This window comes from Phascolarctos cinereus, unplaced genomic scaffold, assembly GCF_003287225.1.
Source record: "Phascolarctos cinereus isolate Bilbo 61053 unplaced genomic scaffold, phaCin_HiC Scaffold_726;HRSCAF=1367, whole genome shotgun sequence".
NCBI lineage: Eukaryota > Metazoa > Chordata > Mammalia > Diprotodontia > Phascolarctidae > Phascolarctos > Phascolarctos cinereus.
Window position 1 is genome coordinate 299,913,869 of NW_027556098.1, and position 23,532 is coordinate 299,937,400.

Here is a 23,532-nt window from a genome sequence, read left to right on the forward strand (position 1 = left end):
TGCATGAAGTCTCTGAATTCAAAAAGTCTTTTGGGGAAAAAAAAGTACAACCTTTCCAGATTTTTCATTGGCAGAGTGGCATAATCAAAGTGATGTTTTATGAAGATTAATATGGTAGCAGGAGGCATGAATGAATGAAAAATCATTTATTAAGTACTTACTGTGGGGAAAAGCACTATGTTGAGTGTTTGGAGTACAAACAGAAAAGCAAGACAGTTCCTGTTTTGGGGCATATTTTTTGTGGGGAGATAGCACATAGAAGAGGTTTTAGCTGTAAGTCACATGGAAAGGTCTTGTGGACCTTAGGGTACAGTGGAAAACAGATGTTAATGCATCTTTTAAAATGTCATTTCCATTGATTAAAACTATGTCTGTTCATGATGTTGAACCATCTCACCGTTCTAGAGAGGAGATGTGTGGACAGCTGTATCCTCCCTCCACCTCCAATACCTTTCTAACTTACCCTGTAATTATTTTGGATATACTTATTCATGTACATGTTGTCATCCCCAGTATAATGTAAGTTCCCTGAGGTCAGGAATTGTTTAATTTTTTTATTTATATCCTCAATGACTAGCACAATGACTGGCACATAGTAGGTGTTTAATAACTATTTTATTGATAGTGGCAAAGCAAAAAAAGAAATATAAAAGACTTAGCTGGAATAAGAGGTGGGAAAAGGTAGTAAACTGGAAGGAGGGATCATGCTGTATTCATGGGAAACTTCAATAATTTCTCATGTCTCTTTTCCATCTTTGTGGCATAAAATCTGCAGACCACTCAGTACCAGGGAAAAGAGAAAGAGGCAGAAGGAAGAATAGCAGAAAACCTCAGGAATGATATACCTGCCTCCTCATTCTTACAGCTCAGAAAATCTGAGAAAAATTAGCTCATAAAGACCCTGCACTTGACCACTTATGTTTCTTTGTCATATAGTCCAGTTTCTAAATTCTGCTTTATTTTAATTAAAAATAACTCATCAGTGCTACAATATCTTTTCTGTAAGAAAAGATAATATTTGGTAATTGTTTCTATGATCATTAGTGGCCTAAGTAAAACCAATCTCTTGTTTTCCTAGAGCATGCAGTGTAGCACAAGGATGTGAGATACACACACGCACACACGCAGCTGTAGTCAGAATACAGTGTGTTAGATTTTAAAAGCTCTGTGCAGGGCCTGAGGATGTTCTTAATGTATCCGTGCTGCTTCAGTTGTGGTGTGGAGCATGTCAAATGGTGAGCTAGCAGTAACAGTGTAGCTGACGTTTGGCTAGTAGAATGTGTGTATTTGTCTTTGTCTTGACTGAGCAGGCTAGGGCCTCACATGTTTGGATCAGAATTCCTTTCAGCTGTGGGGATTTTTAAAACTGTTCACAAAGATGAGCTACTACTTTTTAAACTTTTTATAATTTATAGCTATAAAACTAGTTCATTTAAAAGCTAGTTACAGTACACTTCGTCAAAGTCATTTATTAACTCCAGAACAATACCATATTAACAGAAACATACTTTGTATTTGTGCTTCTGATTTATTTCAAGACTATAAGGTCAGAAGCTCTTGTCCGATGTTCGAGTCTTTTGGTGGGTGTTCTTGGCTGCTGTTGTTATGCAGGTATATTGTCTGAAGAAGATGCTTATAAATCAAGATTGTTCCAAAATGCCAAGGTAAGAAAATATGAGCCAAGACTTTTTAGACAAAATTTTAAATAGCATTTATTTCATGAACAATTGACTTATTTGTTAGGAAGTTGGCATTTGAGAAATTTGTTTATGATAATGATACTAGCTAAAATTTATAAGCATATAAGTAATTTATCTGGTGTCACATAACTAATAAGTGTCTGTGTCTGAATCTGAACTCAAGTTTTCCTGACTGCAAGCCTGTTGCTCTGTCCTCTCTGCCACCTAATTGCTCGTTATCTGTATAGTGAATTTAGACTCAGTGGTCTCTGAGGTCCTTCCACTTCTCTAAATTTGTGTTCCTATCATCATATGGTCCTATATTTATGATTACCTATTCTGTTCTACATAGGAAAATCTGTATAACCCATACATCTAAGTCTAGGCTAATCTTTGTGGCTTTAATTCATTTGCACAAGTTTTGGGTATGCTTATATACCATGTATTTTCTTTAATCTTTAGACGTGAAATTAATTACTTTAAGCCTAGTAACAGATTAATATTTTTTGTATTTATATCATTCATCAAATTGTTCATTTGCCTAGTGATAATTGCCAGTTAACGTTCTTTTATGATTTAATGAAATTGGTCTTCTAAGGTTTACCTATTTTTTTTCCTCTTTGGATACTATCAATTTTGTATGTTAATTGAAAAGTGCTATAGGCGCCTTTCCACAATTTTTTTCCTTGATGATTTTTAGTTGTGTGATATTATCAAGTTGAGCTTCCTAATAATATATCTTTATCAAAAAATCCAGAGACTTCTCCAAAAAAGTTAGTTTTCTGTTGCTACATTTACTTGAATTGTTTCTGGTGTGTTTTGTTTCCCATTTCTGTTCTTTAATAGTCTCTGATGCAGTGTGCTGGAAAAAGCATTACTTTGTTTAAAAGTAAGATAAATGAAGAATCTAGAATTTGTTCATTGAGGACTACGATGTTGCTTTGTACCAGATACTTGTATAATTGTACAAAGGTAAGATTCCTTTTGGTTAATGTTTTAGCCTTATGATTTCCTCGACAGTTTGGAATATGTAGACTGCTTTGTATGAAGAATAGCAGGAAGGTTAACTTGGCTGGTCTGTACAGTTTGGGAAGGAAATTCATGGATATTGAGGCTGGAAAGATAGATTGGGGACAAATTATGAAGGGCTTTAAATGTCTAGCAGGGTAGTTTTTGTTTTAACATAGAGGCAGTAGGGGGCCCAGGGAAGTTTATGCAGAGGGACAGTGTTGTGGTCAAACCTCCACTTAAGAAAAGTAATTAAGGAATGATGAACTCTGCTGTTTTTGTTAAGGGGCTTTCATCTTGAGATTTATTAGTCCTTGTCTTATTCAGAGTAGAGGTGACCAGTAAAAACTGAACTTACTACCTGAACTGGTTATTTATGCCTCAGTGCCTGTGGTGGCTTCAGTTATGTTCAGTCAGATGCAATTATATTAACAACTCTAATATACTGTTTAGTAATTTTCAGCTTTATTGGGAGTATAACTGGGAATCAGCTAAATTTGACCAGGTTATAAATGTAGAAAAGAAATTTTGGGCAACTAATGATCTGTATTGAGATAAATGCTCTTGATATCAACAACATAGATTTTTAGCCATGTAATAGTGAATTTTCTTGTGAGCAAGGAGGGGGATGATGAAACAGGATTGATTTTAGAATTCTCTCTTTGGGTTGTTTAGAATCAATAGCTTTTATTTATTTGACTGCTTATATAATAGAATGAAGAAAAGGTGCAGTGAAATTTAGGTGATAGACACCACTTATTCATAGTTATTTATAAATGAGGGTTTGGGTTTTTTTTTTTTACTATTTTTGAAGCAAGATTCGCATACATGTGTATAGTATATAATTTATGTAATCTTTAACATTGAAATCTTCCATGTTTATCACCATATTCTCTTAATCTTGTAGAGAACTCATAATGCAGAAGAAATGCATTTTTTCTTAAAACAGAAATGGTCCAAATTTGCTGTAACTTAGATGTAAATCCCCTGCCCCCTTTTTTTTCCCTAATAGCACAAGCCAAATAAGATTATTTCTGGACTTTTTCTGCGTTTGTTAACATCAAAGTTAATGAATGACATTGTGGACATTTGCATAAATTTAGTAAGTATGCTTCTAATCATTAAGAATTTTAACAATTTGTATATGGTGTATTAGAGTATTATTTTAGAGTATAAGTTAGATTTAATTTCATTTTAATTCTCTAAAGAGATCACCTATACCAGGATATGCAGATGATTCTGTTCAGGACTGCATCTAAATCCCAAATATATAGTTTTGTACATTATTTTAAAATATGCTAGAAAAAAAGAAAAGATTTAATGTCTCCACTAATTCAATTCAACAAACAAGATATACCCACTTTGTACTGGTGATACAAAATAAAACAGTGGATCACTTTTGAAGTTTACATTGTACCATGAGGAAGCATAGGTAATAAGCACATGTTATAGGCCAGGGGTTTGGGAGATCTCAAAGAGCTTTAGGAAAGTTTGAGTGTGGGTTTTTTTGTTTTTATGTGGCTGTGCCTTTAACATGTTATAGCTTTGTGACCTGGTGTCAGCCACTAATATTTCATAATTCACATAGTCAAGAAATTTTTTCCCAATATCTAACCACAAGTAATAATGCTATTAACTGATATTTATATTGAACTATGAGTTTCTCGGAGGTATGATCTCCCTTGACCTTCATAACAGTCTTCCAGGGAAGCAGAGATTCGAAGAGGTCGATGATTTTCCCCTGGTTATCCAACTAATATGTGTCAGACACAAAATTGGGGTCTCCAGCCCCAAGCACTGCCCTGTTTCTTCTTTACTGTGCTGCCTCCCTGCCTCCCTCCTATTTTACTCTAAGATCTTTGCCTATGGAAGGAAAGGTGTCTCATCAGCTATTCATACTATCTTGTATTCTTCCAGATAGTTAAGTACCCAATTAAATTTCTCTTTTCACGGAAATCTTCTTTTGTTCATTTTCCCTTACTTTCCAGATGATAATCAAATATCTAGAGCAGTCCTAATTTCTCTACATCTCACTTAAATACAAACTATCTTTGTATTGATATAAAGAAACATTCAGCCTTGCATTTTTATTTTCTAGGCTTTTAGAAAAGTGTGTTCATTTATATCAATTTCATCATTTGGAATATGGAGATGAAAACGGGGTTAATTAACATATTTGCATATCAAAAAGAAATTAACATTCTGACCTGGATGTGGAGTTTTTTTTGTTTTTTGTTCCTCAAACTGATATACAGCTTTCTATCAGAAGCAGTATCTAATAGAGCAAAATAATTTCTGTTCTTTGAAGGCATCCCTTACTAAAAGGCCATTTGATTCTGGAGAAGTAGAACTAAAGGAAGATGATGTTGATGGAAACCTAACAGAGGTAGAGGATCAGTCAACCATGAACCTATTTGAATCTGATGATACTAATATTAATAATGCAAGTGAACCTGGAGAGGTACAAAATACATTTGGTGAGTGGATGCTTCATATTCTTTTTTTCTTTTTTCTTTTTTTTCTTTTTTTCTTCCTAGCTACTGATTTTGCTGTACAAAGGATGTAATGATTGAAATTTGTGTTGATTTTTAATCAGCTTTTCTTGTAACACTGGTTATTGGGAATTGGCATTTTCTTGTACCTGTTTAGTGCTAGGTTGAGTTTCGGCCACTCCATATTAGTTTCTAATGACAATGCTCTTTTCATCCTGAAGATGCTAGGTTTTAATCAGTTACATTAGATTTTCATCTGCCATATATTGGTGATTGTTTAAAAGAGATACATCTGAGTAAATACTTCAGAAATGTTGTTGCTTTATTTTTTCCTTTTGAGAACTCAAGAAATCTCTCTCTTTATGAACTGAGTCAGCACATTTTATTTCCAGGTGCAATAAGCCCTCTAGCTGAAGAACATTTGACAAAGCAAGATCTCCTTCTCCTTGACATGCTCAAGTTCTTGTGTATTTGTGTAACTACAGCTCAATCCCATACAGTATCTTTTAGAGCATCTGACATAAGGAGGGAGCTGTTGAAGCTAATTGAACCAAGCATATCAGACACTTCTAAATCCCTACATCTACACATGGTGAGTCAAGTATTATGGGAAAAGTGTTAGATTTTTCTATTATCAGTTGTTGCGGTGTATCTTTGATTCTTAAAGTTTAATAAATCACACACTCACACACACTCACGCACGCAAGCAAGCATTGTTGATAGGAAATTGCTCCCAGAGAAATAAAACTAGAGTAGTTTGTAACAAAATGCTCTTCCATTTAAAATGTCTTTAAGTCATTTTCAAGCAGGAATTGTAACATTGAACCTAGGTTATTATCCTTGGATAAGCTAGGGTTATATTTTCTTCAGGTGTAATTATTATGTGATGCTTTAGACTAGGAATTCTTTATCTTTTTTGTATCCTATATCCCCTTTGTCTGGTCAAACCTTTGAACTCCTTCTCAGAATAATGTTTTTAAATACATAAAATAGAATACATAATATTGCCAAGGAAACCAAAAGCTAGTCAAAATAAAGAGGGGATTTTTTTCCCATCCAAGTTCAGACTCTCCAAAATCTTTCTGTAGACTGTGGACCCACAGTGGTGAACTCCAGCTCTTAGACTCTTGATTGAATATGAAACATATACTGAATCCTAACGTACCTGGCTTTATGTAATTTTTTTTTACTGCTATCTATTCTGTTTGTGAAAATAATTTGTACGTTTCCCAAAGCTTCTAAAGAGGCTAGTTTAGCTGCAGAAAGACTTAAAGAGTATATATGGCTCCATCTTTCCCATTTCCATGTTCTGGATTCATTGGGCACAGTTGTGTTGTAGAGGAAAAAACCCTAGCTATAGAGTGAGAAGGCCTGATCCTGGCTAGTCAAATAAACCTAGACAAGTTACTGAACTTTTCTGTAAAATTGGGCTAGTAATACCTATCAGAATTTTTGTGAGGAAACTTTCATAAACTTCAGTGATTTTATTTATAGAAGTTAGTTGTTCATAGGATCCTGGTATTTGAAGGGAGCTCAGAGACCATCTAGTCTAACTGAGACTCCTAGATGTAAAGTGACTTACCCAGAGTTGACCAGGTAGAAGATGTAAGATCTGGGAGCGACCTGAGGGCTTCTCCAAATCTTCTGCTTTTTACACTGTACAACTTTGGCCCCTGTTGTGGTGGCTACACCTTTGCCTCAAGCATAATTTGTGCTATGGGAGTAGGGTATAAGTGCAACATTAATCTTTGTTATCCCATGTCTGTGCAAAGACATTTACTTTTAGACATTTACATTTGCTTTAAAGACATTTTCACAGACATTTTACATATATTTCTGTCTTACATAAATATATAAAAACATTTTATCATTGTGTCTTAGTACTTGCTGCTTTTAAAGGAACTCCCAGTTGAAGAATACCCCTTGCCGATGGAAGAAGTTTCTGAACTTCTGAAGCCTCTTTCGTAAGAAATTGAATCCAAATATAAAATTAACTTTAATTTATTCATTTGTTGTTACTTTACTTATAATTTTTCTTTTCTTTTTTTTTTTAAACAATATAACATAGCAATGTGTGTTCTTTGTATCGTCGTGACCAAGAGGTTTGCAGAGCAATCTTAAGCCACACTCTTCCAGTAATAACAAATCTGGGTCAGTGTAGTTCAGATGTAGAAAACACAAGGAATGCTCAAGGACAGTTTCTAACAGTCATTGGAGCTTTTTGGTAGGTATAAACTTATGGAATAATTCTGTTCTCTTCCTGTCTCTAACTGTAAATGGAGATTTTTGCATTAATATATAATTTTTTTGCAAAATAGCTTATTCCAGCCACTGATAGACATTTAGTTCGTGTATTTTCTCTTCATACACCTTGAAGGAGTTCTTTTTGATTGTTTTGATTTTTTGTTTTAAAAATAGATTTAGCATATAAGTTCTGGAATTTTTGAATCAATTATACTTTCACATATATGGATCATAGGATAAAAGATTTAGAGTCAAAAGTGACCTCAGTGGTTATCTGTTCTCACGCCATCATTTTATAGGTGAGGAAACTGAGGCTCAGAGAAGTTAAATGACTTATCCAGTATTAAATAGGTAGTGTTAGTTGGGCTCTAAACCTAGGTCTTCTGTCTACAAATCTAGCCTTCTTGCTACTCTACGATGTTGCCTGTAGCAGTAGATAGTGGATAAGAAAAACCTCTGCAACAAGACTTATTTTGGATGTCTTCCTAACTGTCAATGACAGGAACCAAATAAAGCATATAAAAATCAACACCAGTTATTGATAAGTGAAGTTTAATTTAATAAGCATTTATTAAGCACTTGTAATGCACAAGGCACAATGCTAGGCTCGGGGATGCAAGGCTGAAAGAAAATCATCTTTGGCTTTAAGGAACTTATATTCTGCTGGAGGAAAACAAAGTATACAGATAACTAAATATCACATGCACACATGTGTACTTACACACACATATTTGGGGAAGAGAGATAAGAAATTGTGGAGAATAGAAAGGGCTTCATGGAGGCAGCACCTGAACTGAGCCTTTGAAGGTAACTAGGAATTTGGAAAAAGTAGACATGAAGAAGAGTATTTATGGCCTGGGTACACCCGCTCTGACAAGGTGAGGGCGTGGAAGAGGGAATAGTTGTTACAAGGCATGCCAAGTAGGCCAGTTTTGTTGGACTGTAGGTAGGATTGTCAAGAATTGTGAAATCAGTCTAGAAATATTGGTATGAGCTGAAATGTTAGGGGCTTTACTAAATAGTTTTTTGTGTGTCATCCTAAAAAATAATGGGAGACTCTTGAATTTTCATGAGTGAGAATACTGACATTTTTCTGCTGATTAGAGAATGGATTGGAAAGGGAGAAGACTTAGTGTCAGGGAGGATGTTACAGTAGCCCGGGACCTGAACAAGGGAAGAGGTAGAGAGGGATGACTGTTAGTGAATTGGTAGGCAGTTGCTTAGATATGGGGTTGAGAAAAAGGGAAGAGTCAGTGGTAACTCCAGATTTGCAAGCCTGGGTGATTGGAAGAATGATGGTGCTGTCGACAGAAATGAGGAACTTTGGAGGATGAATACTTTGAGAGGAAATATAAGTTCTGTTCAGGCCTGTTCAGTCTGAGATGTTTTGGGACATGTTGGGTGGAGGTGTCCAGCAGAGAGTTGGTAACATGAAAATGGAGTTCAGGAGAGATTAGGTCCAAAAATAAACTTATATTTGGGAATCTTTTACGTAGAGGAGATAATTGAACCGTGATATTACATGAATTCTTGCCTAGGCTATATTTTCTTCCATCCTATACTTGTACAATTGACTTCTCAAAAAAAATCAAGTGAAACAACTTTATATTTATTTCCATTTCTTCCTGTTAAGCAGATATTTTTTAGCTTTTGAAGATCTCTTGGATCCTAACTCTGTCATCAAATGTATTTGCTAACCTTCCTAGTTTTCTCTCATTCACAAATTTGGTTATAGTTCCAGCAGTGAGAAATATTCAAGTAGTTCATGGCCCAAAACTCATAGGAATACTTGAAATGAATCTTCCTGATATATTGGATATTCTTTTTTAGTTGTTAGGAAAAAGGGTTCTTAAGAAGTTGGTTGGTTTGTTTGAAGCCCTTCATAGTCTTATTCTAATCCCTTTTTTGTAGGCTTATTACACATTAGTCCTCCTCATATACATTATGTTCAAGCCAAACTTAACCCCTTGTTGTCCCTGTACTCTATATTCCATCTCCCACCTCTGTGACTTTGCATGGGTGTCCCCTTATATGCAGTATTCTTTTTCCTCCTTTCTATGTCTTGGAACCCCTAAATTTTTCTACAAGGCTCTCTTCACATTCAGAGGCCTTTCCTGATTGTCATTGGTGCTAGTGCTACCCACTCTGACCCCATGAAATTACTTTGTATTTATTTTATATCTGTTTATAATACATAGATTGAGATGGAAGGAACTTTGGAGGCCATTTAGTTTAGTTCCATTCTTTTACAGATGAAGAAACTGAGACCTAGAGCAGGACACAGAAAATAAGCTCAGAGGCAGGATTTGAACTCCAGGTCCTCTGTTTCAAGAGCCAATGCTCTTTTCATTGCTTATTTGTACACATGTTGCTTCTTCCTATTTAATGTAATCTCCTCGAGGGCCAGAACTGTTGTGTTTTTAGTCTTTGGGTCCCCAGCATCTTACACAACACTTAGGATATTACAGACAAGTAAATTCTTATTGAATTGAGAAAGCATGTGGAGGAGTATGGAAGGACTGAGGAGAAAAGATTTGAAATGTGGCTAATTTGCTAATGTTCTGTGTACTTCTTATGGGTAAAAAACCTGAAAATTCTCTCCTTCACCCAGCAACCATTTATTGAGCATCTGCTAAGAAGCACAGGCAAGTAACTTAGCATTAAAGTCTTATTTATTTGTGATATGAACTTTGAACAACAAGGTAGTATGAAGATTCAAGAACTCTCTGCTGCTATGAAATGAAACTTTTTTTGGAGTTTCTCTCAAAAGTTTTCTTAATCATATCAGTTGAAACATTAACCATAAGATACATATAGTAATATACAGATCATCTATTAAGTACCTTTCCCTGTTGATTTTCATTAAACATGAGAAGGCTTTGAGAGAACTAAGGAAAATCAGGATTTGCCAGTGTAGAGAACCAAATATGGAAGGGATAGATTGGAATTTTTAATAATTTTTGTTTGTTTCAGGCACTTAACAAAGGAAGGCAAATGTATGGCTCCTGTGAGAATGGCACTAGTAGACTGCCTAAAAGCCTTGCTTGAGGTGAGCTGTGCTTCTTTATTAAGAGATTAGGAGATAATTTAAAAATCCAGGTTTTCAACTTATAGAAAAGTATTGATTTTGATTTTGGTTTTATACTATGTTACCTGGAGTTTTTAATTCTCCTTAGGCTGATCCGCATTTGAAGTGGGCTGTTCTCAGCATAGTGGAAAAAGACTTACCTGTGACAGAAGTTCTCCCACAGTTTCTAGCTGACAGCCATCACCAAGTTCGAATGCTTGCTGCAAAGTCAATTAACCGGTGATGTAAATTTTTCATGTAGTGTCAAACTCATAAGGACACCTCAGGATTGGTTGTGTGAGTGAGGATGAAGTTAAAACTGTGCTGCACATTAGGCATATTTTTACGTGACATGTTGACTTTGATAGCCAACATGGTTTGTATTGTAACTCTTAGCTTGATATATAAGCCCTGAAGAGATTTCCTTAATGAAAAACTTTTTCAAATATAAATCTGATGAAGAAGTAACTCCTAGGCAACTAAGCAGCACAGTGGATGAAGCCCCAGGCCTGGTGACAGGAATGCTTGAGTTCAAATCTGACCTCGATCCTTAGTAGCTGTGTGATGCTGGGCAAGTCACTTAATCTTTGCTTCAGTTTTCTCAACTCTGATATGGGGATAATAATAGCACCCATTTCCCCCGGTGATTGTGAGGATCAAATAAAATACATGTAAAGCAATTAGCAGAGTGCCTGGCACATAGTAGGCACTCAGGAAATGCTTTTTTTCTTCCTTCCCTTCTGCTATTTAATGTGGCCATGGTTTGATGTTTTTAAAACACCTTGTGAATTTGTTAGAGCTAATATATCTAGTAGTTCAGACCGGTTTCTGATAAGCTATGTATGAGTGAGAATCTAGGTGTCTGACCATGCTGACTGAAAATTTTTTTCTTTATGAGCATGTTCATTAAATATATAGGTGATACTGACTAAATTAGAATTGTTAAGAACCATGGAAAATAGATAGCAGTTGACCATCAAAAGCAGGATGATGTTGAAGTGCATATATGGGATAAATATCACAGGTGTAAAGTAAAAAAAAAATGAAGACTTTGAGAATATAGTGGGCAACAAATTGTCTAGAATGGACATGGAGTAATATGTAAAAAGCTTGTATAATACTGAAATATATAAACAGACATAAGAACTATTAAGTAATCTTTTTAGTATACAACTGGCTTTGATTATTTTTGTAAATTTGAACTTTACCATTTAATTTTAGTGTTACTATTTTAAGAGTGATCTAGAGAAATTGGAGTGTTCAGAGAACAACAGAAATTTATCAAAGGTTTGCGAAAATAAGGAGAAATATGAAGGTGCTTAAATTATTATGTCTCAAGAAAAGATGACTGATAGTCATCCTTGTAGGGCAATTATTCAGAAAGTACAGATCAGCTTCTCTGTGAAGTCCATCTGTTCAGTGATTAAAGTGGTATAGTGAGCTTAAATTTAATCTGTTGAGTTTTCGATTAAACTCCTGAAAGATTGTTTAAATATAAGAACAGCCTACCACAGGAGAATATAGGCACCTTATCCTTGGCAGCATTCATCTAGAATATGTAAATTATCTGTTTTGTCTGATTTAATAATCACAGGCCTATCTAAAGACACAGGAACTGTATTCCTTGGTATCCATTTTAGTTCTAAGATTATATTACTCATATGGTGTAGAAATTATACCTGAAATTATAAGTATTTAGAGCCTCCCTAAATGAAGAAACATTACACAGTCCTTTGAAAGAAATATTAGGATGTAACTATAAACTTTGCATGCCTTGCAGTGGGTTTGTTTTCTATATTCACAATATGTTGAAAGAGGATTTTGGAACACTGGTTGCACCTAATTATTTTTTTTCTTCTTGTCTTTAAAAAAAAAAAAGATTATTTCGGGATACAAAGCCAGTATCCATTTCGAAGTTATCAAGAGCATTTCCTTTGAAGCGCCAGCAAAAAGCTTTTGAAAGTGCGTATTTGAAAGTCCAGGAAGGAATGAGAGAAATGGTAATCCTGCAATTTAAAGTGCTCTCATGTAACCATTTTTGTTTGTTGCCTCATTGTTATAAAAAGCATGTGCTTGTTTTGTACTTGTCTGTGGGTAAACAAGGTAGGCTGTAGCATAGGTTTCAATATTCAGATTTTTAATTCCAGGAAATGTACACAAGCAGGTTTTGTCAAGTTGTAAATGAAAGCTCACAGCCGCTAGTTGACAGACAATCCAGGGATTAGAGGATGAGTCACAACTTGCAAGGTCATACAAAAAGCCTACACCTAAACTCTTCTAGCCATTTTACCAAATATAATTAAAAAGACAGTTTCTGTCCAGTAATTTACAGTCTAAAAACAATATAGATAAGAGGTAAAAACAATTATATCAGTTTATCTTAGGAAGAAATTGTTTTGCTGAGGTTTTATTGCGGGCACAGAGGAGTTTGATTTGTATATTTCAATTCCAGTGGTTTGAGCTACCTGAAGAGAAGAGGTTATGATAGAGTGTGAATCAGTCCCTGACTTATTATATTTTTCAAGCCAGTTTTCTTAATACTTTTACATTTCTGTGATAGAGAATGCCCTGCTTTTCATAAGGTACAGCAAGATTTAAAATCCTGTCAATGTTTGGAAGATATGATTGAATATTGAAGTGTCTATGAATAATAGTCTTATTGTTGTAAAAGCAGTTGGGAAACTACAGTGCTATATAAACATAAGATCTCATTATTAAAGTAATGACTATATCAATGATAATATATAAGTATAGGTACTATATAGATAACTTCTTCTAGTCTCTCTTATACAATATCCTGGGAGCTTTCTGATTTTTAAAAAATTTTCTTGAAAGCCTCTTTATCTTTGAATAAAGTTTTTTTTTCTTCCTGAAGTCCTATCAATAAGGCCTCATTAACAGTAAATTCTTCTCACTGAAAAAAACTAGATAATTTCTGAAGTCCCTTTGATTTCTAAAATTCTGTGATTCTGTGGACTTTTTGTCCTTTCTTCTTGAATACTACCTCTGGATTAGAGCAAAGTAAATAATTGAGTTTTTCACTAGCTTCTTGTAAGTAGTTTTAGTTTTATTCTAATTTGTTTGTTTATAATATTCCAGTATTTGCTATCCATTTGATATTATTTATTAAAATTTTTTTTTTTGCCCAATGAAGTCTCGAAGTCCTGCCAATGCTGATGAACTGCTGGATGAGCCTTATAATAGAAAAGCTGCTTTATTGATGACAATATCCATGATTTTATACTGTAGCCCTGTGTGTGAAAAACAGGCTTTGTTTGCCATATGCCAGTCTGTGAAAGAAAATGGATTAGAAACCCAACTTGTAAAAAAGGTAAAATATGACCAGAGAGTTTAAAATTGTCATTTGTATACCTCCTGTAATCTTTTTAGTATTTCTGAAAATAATTTTTAATAGAATTTTAGAAATAGTTTATATAACATGCATATACAGGATGTTCCAAAGGTCTTAGTACAGTTTTAAGCCCAATAGCTTAAATGTTATGATAATACCATATTAATTAATCTATAAATATTAATTTTAAGCTTTTAAGTTTTAATAGCTTAAAATTGCACTAAGACCTTTGGGCTACCCTATATGTTAATTTTAAAATATTTTAAAGAGTGTTATAGTTTCATTGTTATAAATAAAATATTTTATTCTGGGGTTCTTGTAAATGTAGTCATTATGTAGCATGTATTTTTCTTCTATTTATATTTATATTAATTTGGAAGTAGTGTAGAGGCACACTCCATCTTATGTTATTACTTAGTTCATTAAATAGAAGGCCTTGAATGAAATGCTGATCCATTCCATAAAATAATATTACAGGTGGGTTGATGTTTTATACACAATAAAAATGTGAATAATAAAAGCTTAAAATAAGTACAAAGATTATATAATATTTAAAACATTAATTTTAGTCCCACATTCTTCCTTGGGAAAACAAACAAAATAGCTTTTTCTTTTCACGGATGATAAAAATGGGAGCCCGAAAGGTTATCCAGATAGTAGAGTCAGAATTTGAACCTGAGTCAGATTTTCTGACTTGTAATCCCTCACTCTTTCCATTTCATTTTAGGAATTTGGGGAGACTTAATGTAGGTTTTTAGAATACTATATTAATGACAGCATCAAAAAGCAATGTTAGTGGAGGCAATATTGTGTGAGTCATGTCTGTCATTTTCATGCCTAGATGTTCTGAATTGTAGAGCATTGTTTCTCATGGTCATTTAAATGAGAATTGTATTTACATGTACCATATCTTGAATGTTTCCTTTAAATAGAGTGTTTTTTTGGGTTACACAGGTTTTGAAGAGAGTCTCTGAAATTTTTGAGTATAAACACTTAGAAGACTTCATGACTTCTCATCTAGACTATCTGGTTTTGGAATGGTTGAAATTACAAGATACTGGATACAACTTGTCGTCTTTTCCCTTTATTTTACTGAACTACACAAATGTTACAGATTTCTACAGGTAGCTTTGCAAATGGTATACATCTCTAAATTAATGTGTGAGTGTGTGTGTAGGTATAGTACTGTCCTTAGAATCAGAGACCTCTATATAAATCCTTCCTTTACACTTCTTTTGTGATAGTAAATTAATCACTTAACTTGGGTCTGTTTCTTCATCTGTAAAATGAGAATAATAATATTTGTACTATCAGACTCATTAGATTGATGTGAGGTCCAAATAGAATGTTTGTGAAAGCATTCTATAACTGTGAAATACTACAGTACAGGGGGAATGGGGTACAATTGATAGAGAGATGGACTTGAGAGCAAAAAAACCTTTTGTTCATATTCTAGCACTGATGCACAACTATCTGTGTGACCCTGGGCAATTAACATCTCTGTACCCCAGGAAAATCTGTTAAGACTATGTAACTTACAGCAGAAATGTTTATCTGCATTGGTAGGGGGGTACCCTTTGCTGGGAGTTTCTTTTACCAATGAAGTCACGTTCCTGGGTGGTGTTGGTGGTGTTGGTGTTGGTTTTTAATGTATACATACATAATACGTGTGTGTATATGTATGTGTATGTATATACATTTAAAGTACTAGTTATCAAGCAATTAATTGCTTGTTCCGTGTTCTTTTTTATTGAATTCCTTCAGAGTGCCTAATTTGTGTTTTTTAGTTCTTGGTATCTCTCTCAGGCAAAGAAGTGACACAGTTACAGTGCTGGAGTTACTCCCAGAAATGGAAGCAGAGGGCACTGAGGATTACATAGTTTTAGTTAGTCTTTCAATATTAATTTAATGTTTAGCGCTCAAAATAAAGGTTCTATTTCCAATGACCAAACAAGTCAAAATATACCAAACAAGTGTGATAATGGAACCATTTCAATATAAATGAAATCAGAAGATATAAAGAAACTGGTGTTTAATGGAAGGATGGCTCATAGGATCTCCTTGGAGGGGCAAATAAAGCAGTTGACAGAATTTGTTTTCTCCTACATGCACATAGAGGAGGAAACATCAGTTCGTAAACCACTTGGTCTTGTTACTTAGGATGATCATGACCAAAAAGTTCTCCAAGAAGACAACCAATATCTGTTGCAGAGAACAAAGGAGTAAACAAATCCTAAAAGAAATATTTAGAACAGTCTAAGTTTAGTGAGATGTGGTTGTGGGTGTGTGTAGTGATACTCAGTTTCTTAAATGCAAAAGAGAAAGAAGGTGAAAACTGTATTTGAATATATGATTCAGAGTTAAGAAAATGAATAAGCCAAAGGCTTGCAGACTTCACGGAAGACTCATGCCTTTATAGAAGTCCATTTTCAAGCATTTTTAAAGCATTTTCTGTGTGCCAAGCACTGTCCTAGGCTCTGGAGATAAAAAAAGACAAAAATGGAATAACCCTTGCCCTTCAGGAGTTTACGTTCTGCTGAGGAGAAAATATGTTAACATATGCATTCTCAACTTCCCAGTCTTCTTTTACCTTAATCCCCTTCATGTTAGTTAAGTCAGTAAGCACTCATTAAGCACCTGCTATATTCTAAGCACTGTGGAAGAGTTGGAGATACAAAGAAAGGCACAAGATAGTCCCTGCCCTTGAGGCTCTTACAATCTAAAGAGCAAGACAACATGCAAACAACAGGACAAATAAGATAAAAACATTACAAATGAGAAATAATCAGTAGAAGAAAGGCACTAGAATTAGGAAGGAGTGGGAAAGATGTCTCTGTAGAAAGTAGGATTTTATCTGGGACTTAAAGGAAGCCAGGGGATCCAGCAGGTAGGGATCAGGGAACATTCCAGGCATGGGGGACAGCCAGTGAAAGTTCCTGCAGTGAACAGATGGAGGAACAGAAAGGAGCCGATTGTCACAGGATTGAAAAGTAGGTGGAGGATTGTAAGTTGTAGGAAGAGTGTTTACTATATACAAAATAAAGGCAAGGTAGTTTGGGAAGGGCAGGAGCAGTTGGGGACATCAGGAACTGCTTCAAGTATAAAGTTTTTTGAGTTAAGTTGGAAAGGAAGCAAAGGATTCTGAGAGGTGGAGGTGAGAAAAGAGTTTCTTATAGTCATGGAGGACAGCGCAAAGGACGGAGTATTTTATGTTGGTTATCGTCCTTCATTCTTGAAGAGGACAAAAATTGACATAACTGTTTTGGAGTCAAGGTATGGTGTGCCCGACTGTGGCTGAACAGACTAGTACAAGCTTGGAAGGCTGTACCACACATTGGGCACAAATAGTCCATATGAACATTTGGAGTGGAGATGTCTCTAAATTTGCACATCTCACATTTCTTTTGAGCTACTGCAAATCTGCTTTGCTCATAGAGCATAGCACCTTCTTTGATGTGGCATGCCATGCTGGGTGGTCCTTTGTCAGTGTTTCCCATGACCTTGGCATCTTTTATGTCTAACCAAGCTCTAAGTGCTCCATAGTGCCTGCTTAGGCACTGTTCTTATCTGCCTATTCCACCAAGGGAAGTCTTTGCATGCTTGGGGGAGACACCCTCCTAATTCACTGAAGGGTTTGAGACCCCTTGGTTATGCTGTATTTGGTTTTAGCTCATCTGCTGAAATGATTTGCCAGGCCTGTACATACTACAGTTTTTTGGACCCAGAGGTGAGAGTTGGATGAGTCAGGTGGACACTAAAGGTGGAAAGCAGCTCTGAAAAGGCTCAAGGGACCTCGCACCAGAGGAGCTAGCCTTCCCTGAACAAGAACAGTAAGAAGGCCAGTTTGGCTGGGTCCTAGAGAATGGAAAGGGGATTAATAGATAATGATACTGGAAAGATTGGTTTGGGCTAGGTTGTGAGGTTATTGAGTTTATTGTTTACTCAAGAGGCAGTAGGGAGTCACTGGATTTTGTGGAATAGTGGAATAATATGGTCCAATCTGTACTTAGGGAAAGTCACTTTGGTAGCTGTGTGGGATTGGATAGGAGTGGGCAGAGACTTGATGCAGGAATGGCCATTAAGGAATCCATTACAGTAATACAGGAAAGGGATGTTGAAGGTCTCGACCAAGTTGGTGGCTATGAGTGATGGGAAAGGGACAGCTACAATGGCAATATTTGCTAACTGATTGTGTAGCATGAAGGACAGTCAGGGATTGAGGATAACGCTGAGATTGAGCCTTGGAAACTGGAAAGGTGGAGGTACCTTTAACAGAAACAGGGAAGTAGAGAAAAGAGAGATGTTTGGGTGAGAAAGATAGTGAGTCTGTTTTTGGATATGTTTGTGTCATATATGGGATATCAGTTTGAAATGTCCCATAGGTAGTTGAGGGTGTGGGACTGGAGCTCAGGAGAGAGACTTGATCTAGAATTCATCTGAGGGATTGTGGGGGCAGTCTACATTTAGAAGACTTGCTGTGGATGATGAACCAGCAAAAACCATATCATTTGTACTTTTAGAACCTTATTGAAAGCTGCTAGGTATAGTGAAGAGCAATTACATCACAAAATGTGAATTTTATTGTTATATCTTTTTTGTTAAAGTTTTTTTCCCCCAACTTACTTATTTCTAGCTTTCAACATTCAGTTCTATAAGATTTTGAGTTCCAAATTTTCTTCCCATCTCTCCCCTCACCCCCACCCTTTGATGGTGTGCATTCTGATTACCCCTTCCCCCAATCTGTCCTCCCTTCTATCACCCCTCCCTCTTTTATCCTCTTGCCCCCTACTTTCCTGTAGGATAAGATAGATTTCCATACCCAGTTGAGTGTGTATGTTATTCCCTCCTTAAGCCAAATCCAATGATAGTAAAGTTCACTCATTCCCTCTCACCTCCCCCCTCTTCCCCTCCACTGTAAAAGCTTTTTCTTGACTGTTTTATGTGAGATAATTTACCCCATTCTACCTCTCCATTTTTCCTTCTAGCACATTCCTCTCTCATCCCTTAATTTTATTTTTTATATATCATCCGTTCATATTCAGCTCACCCTGTGCCCTCTGTCTATATATATATTCCTTCCAACTACCCTAATAATGAGAAAGGTCTCATAAGTTACAAATATTATCTTTCCATGTAGGAATATAAACAGTTCAACTTTAATAACTCCCTTATGATTTCTTTTTCCTGTTTACCTTTTCATGCTTCTCTTGAGTCTTGTATTTGAAAGTCAGTTTTTCCATTTAGCTCTGGTTTTTTTCTCCAGAATGCATTAAATTCCTCTACGTCATTGAATGTCAATTTCTTCCCCTTGTAAATTATACTCATTTTCACAGAGTAAGTGATTCTTGGTTTTAATCATAGCTCCTTTGACTTCCAGAATATCATATTTCAAGCCCTCTAATCCTTTAATGTTGAAGCTGCTAACTCTTGTGTTATCCTAATTGTGTTTCCACAATACTTGAATTGTGTCTTTTTTTTGGCTGCTTGCAGTATTTTCTCCTTGACCTGGAAACTCTGGAATTTGGCTATAACATTCCTGGGAGTTTGCCTTTTGGGATCTCTTTTAGGAGGTGATTGGTGGATTCTTTGAATTTCTGTTTTACCTTCTGGCTCTAGAATATCAGGACAGTTTTCCTTGATAATTTCTTGAAAGATGACATCTAGGCTCCCTTTTTGATCATGGCTTTCAGGTAGTCCAATAATTTTTAAATGTTCTCTCTTGGATCTATTTTCTAGGTCAGTTGTTTTTCCAAGGAGATATTTTACATTGTCTTCTATTTTTTTCATTCTTTTGATTTTGTTATATAATTTCTTGATTTCTCATAGAATCATTAGCTTTCATTTGCTCAATTCTAATTTTTAAGGAATTATTTTCCTCAGTGAGCTTTTGGACCGTCTTTTCCATTTGGCCAATTCTGCTTTTTAAGGTGTTCATTGGCTTTTTGGACCTCTTTTGCCATTTGGTCTAGTTTAATTTTTTTTTTGTCTTTTTATTTTTTGGGGAGGGGGGGATTGGGCAATGGGCGTTAAGTGACTTGCCCAGGGTTCACACAGCTAGTAAGTGTTCTGTGTTAGTCTGTTTTTTAAGGTGTTATTTTCTTCAGTATTTTTTTTGGGGGGGTCTCCTTTAGCAAGCTGTTGACTCATTTTTCATGATTTTCTTGCATCACTCTCATTTTTCTTCCTGATTTTTTCCTCTACATATCTTACTTGCATTTTCAAAATCCTTTTTGAACTCTTCCATGGCCTGAGACCAATTCCTATTTTTCTGGGAGGCTTTGGATGTACGAGCTTTGACTGTGTTGTCTTCTTCTGGTTGTATGTTGTGATCTTTCTTGTCACCAAAGTAAGATTCTTTGTCTGAGTTTTTTTCCATTGTTAGCTCATTTTCCCAGCCAGTTGCTTTACTTTTTAACTCTTTGCTTGGGTAGGCTCTGCTTCCCATGTGGAGGGTGCACTGTCCCAAGCTTCGGGGGTTTGTGCAGCTATTTTCAGAGATACTTCTAGGGACCTGTAAGTTTTCATTTCTTCCAAGGTGGTATGATCTAAGTCTTTGAGTGACCACAAGCACCCTTTTCTGCCTTTGAACTGTGAGGAGAGTCTCTTCTCCACTGATGCTACAAGCTCTGCTATGCTAGTGCTCCTCCTTGCCCCAGGACTGCCACACAGGACTGCAACCCAGATCCAAGTATGGACAAAGCAACCGAATCCTGCCTTAGTGCCAGCAAAGAGATCTCTATAATCTTCTGATCAGTTGTTCGATCCCCTACCTGTCTATGTGCTGAGAGCTCTAGAAGCAGCCTCCACTGCCACAGGGCCCACACTACACTCCTCTCTCACCTAGGTCCAACAGACCTTTTCTACTGACCTTTTAAGTTGTCTTTGGCATTTTTGGGTTGAGGAGTCTGGAACCTACCACCGTTACCTAATTCAGTCCCCTGAGGCCTGCTCCAGGTTTGCTGAGGTCTTGTCTGTGCCTGAGATGGTCCACGCTGAACTGTGCTCCTCTCCCAGCCCTTGACCATCCAGGTTGTCCTGGGCTAAAAATTTGTTTCACTCTTTTTGTGGGTTCTGCTGCTCTAGAATTTAAGAGTCATTTTTACAAGTATTTGGAGGGATTTGGGGAAGGGAGTCCCTGCTTTTACCTCACCATCTTGGCTTATTGCATCTTTTTTTTTTCTTTTTTTGTGAGGCAGTTGGGGTTAAGTGACTTGCCTATAGTCACACAGCTAGTGAGTGTTATATGTCTGAGGCCGGATTTGAACTCGGGTCCTCCTGAATCCAGGACTGGTGCTCTATCCACTGCACCACCTAGCTGCCCCAGTTGCATCTTAATAGATATGAAATAACTGGTGTGGCCATAGGCAGCTCATTTAACTTCCCATTGTCTGCCAAATAACTCTCTTAGAAACTGCCGATCTGTATTGTTACAAGGACTTTCTTTACCAAGAGTTTTGCATGTCAGTGTTTCATAAGTTCAGATTAGGGAAATGGGGGCAGGAGGGAGCAGCATTAGAAAATGGAATTTTAAAAAATTATTCTTTGTAACTTAAAATGATCTCATCCACAGGTCTTGCTATAAGGTTTTGATTCCACTTTTGGTGATGAGAGGTCAATTTGAAGATGTGAAGTCCATTGCTGACCAGATTCAGAAGGACTGGAAAAGCCTTCTAACAGATTGCTTTCCAAAGATCCTTGTAAACATTCTTCCATATTTTGCCTTTGAGACCACAGGGGACAGTGATATATCAGAGCGAAGAGATACTGCTACTAAAGTATATGATATGCTTAAAGATGAAAATATCTTAGGGAAACAGGTATGATCAACTCTTTCTTAATTATATATTTACATGTACATTTACATTTTTAATCCATTTATTCATTGCAATGCCACTAGATTTCAGACTTAAGGTTTTATTAATTTGTTTAGCATTAATATTTTTATAAAATATTTAAGTAATGTATCAGGGTTGAAGTTTTACATGGAGGTATATTTGAAATAAACTAAGGAAGGTAGATAAAATTTTCTGAGTGATGCTTTAAAATGAGGCAGGGTGAAAGATTTGATAAACTTCATTCATAGACTTCAGAGTATTAACCATAATGGCAAACCTCAAGTTATGAATCCAGATTTTTTTTGTAAACTAGTTATTTGGAACACATTTTTCCATATTATAATATTATATGGTAGTTATATCCAGAGGTCAACACTTAAAAACTTGTTTAGTCTGTTTTCAAAATGTGTACTAAACCCTGTCTCTCCTCCACCCTGCCCCAAACAAAAGCAAAGACAAAAACTTGAAATACATAAATATATTTTCATGGGGAAATGATCTATCATGGGATATCAGAAAGATATCTTTTGGTCTTCCCTTTCAGTGGGTTAGAGGACTTCTCAGACTTTTTAGGCAATACCAGGAGGCAACGTAGCTGGAAGCCAGTGAATGGCTCTTGGGTTTAAGGGGTACAAAGATTAAGAGCTCCATGCCAACAGAGGATATGTGGGGCTTAAGAATTCCTTTTGGTGCAACTTCTCAAGAGCATTTCTTCGTCAAGAGTGACATCTTATTTGCCTGCTGCCACCTTTTCACTGCTACCCTGATTGCTTCTGATAAGGATTCCTCTTCTTCCCTACCTTACAATTGAATAAAATGTAGTCTCATACATTTTCCCTTATTTTCCTGTGTCTGACACAAGAAAACACAGTTTTTTTCTGAGGTTTTCTAATTGTTTGAATTACTATTAGGAATACAGAGATTAGGAGCTAAGTAATTTTCTCTTATATCATCATCTTTTTCACTTAGGTCCCGTAAGGAAAAGATTAAATTACATACCAATGATTGGTTTTTGCAGTAAATCAAATATTTACTTTTCATCTACATTTCAGGGGAACATGCACACTTGCACTAGCCTAAGTATTTCATTATAGGAGGTAGGATGGGTGGATTCAGCACTCTGGGATGAAAAATTGGAGGACTGAGAAAGTCTTCTGTAAGACTTATCAAAGTTCCTAGTCGTAGTGATGGATAGGAGAGATAATTAGCCTCAGGAGTTTAAACCTCAGTTACTACCACCAGCCCTGCAATTTTTAGGTAAAGAACATGGAAAATTCCAAGCAGAAGCAAGAGAGGAGTGGAAAGAAAGTTCCTTTTCTTAGATTGGTGTTTCTCCTGAAGGACATTCGTGAGTAAGCCAAGCATTTGCAAGTCAGGAAGTTTCAGTGTCTTAATTTTTGTCTTTGCAGATCGATCACTTACTTAACAGTAACTTGGCAGAAATCATAGTGGAATTGTTGATGACGTTACATGAGCCAGCAGATACTGAAGATGGTGAAAGCACTGACCTCTCTAACTTTTCAGGGTATGAATTTTTAAAACTTAAAGAAATAGCCACAGCTTCAAATTGCCTGGGGGATGGGGCAGCCAGGGGTGAGGGGTGACAGGTGGAATAGTCTTCACATCTTCAGAAGTATCTGTGTCTTTCGGGATTGAATGTTGTGTCAGATCTATGCTTGTTCACTTTAAAATTGATACCTGTAGTTCAAAATACGATCTGGTTCTAAGTTCTTGTCAGAATTTCCTTCCTAGTTTAAGGGAGAAAAAAAACCCTTTCCTTGACCTTCCTACGCCTTTTAAATGCTATCTTGTCTCTGGCCTTCCTTTTCTTTCCAAATACCTACATTTACAGTCT

At 36.1% G+C, this 23,532-nt stretch overlaps 1 protein-coding gene across 1 annotated transcript in view; it reads left to right on the forward strand.

The window, feature by feature from the left end:
* The window catches only part of ATM (ATM serine/threonine kinase), a 121,770-nt gene that overhangs the window by 31,525 nt on the left and 66,713 nt on the right, over nucleotides 1-23,532 (forward strand). Inside the window, 14 exon segments of the mRNA XM_020996097.2 lie at nucleotides 1,539-1,664; nucleotides 2,526-2,651; nucleotides 3,700-3,789; nucleotides 4,996-5,164; nucleotides 5,572-5,771; nucleotides 7,061-7,143; nucleotides 7,248-7,403; nucleotides 10,397-10,472; nucleotides 10,600-10,730; nucleotides 12,370-12,490; nucleotides 13,645-13,821; nucleotides 14,797-14,966; nucleotides 21,413-21,659; nucleotides 23,087-23,202. Coding sequence (XP_020851756.2) covers nucleotides 1,539-1,664; nucleotides 2,526-2,651; nucleotides 3,700-3,789; nucleotides 4,996-5,164; nucleotides 5,572-5,771; nucleotides 7,061-7,143; nucleotides 7,248-7,403; nucleotides 10,397-10,472; nucleotides 10,600-10,730; nucleotides 12,370-12,490; nucleotides 13,645-13,821; nucleotides 14,797-14,966; nucleotides 21,413-21,659; nucleotides 23,087-23,202 — 1,988 coding nt within the window.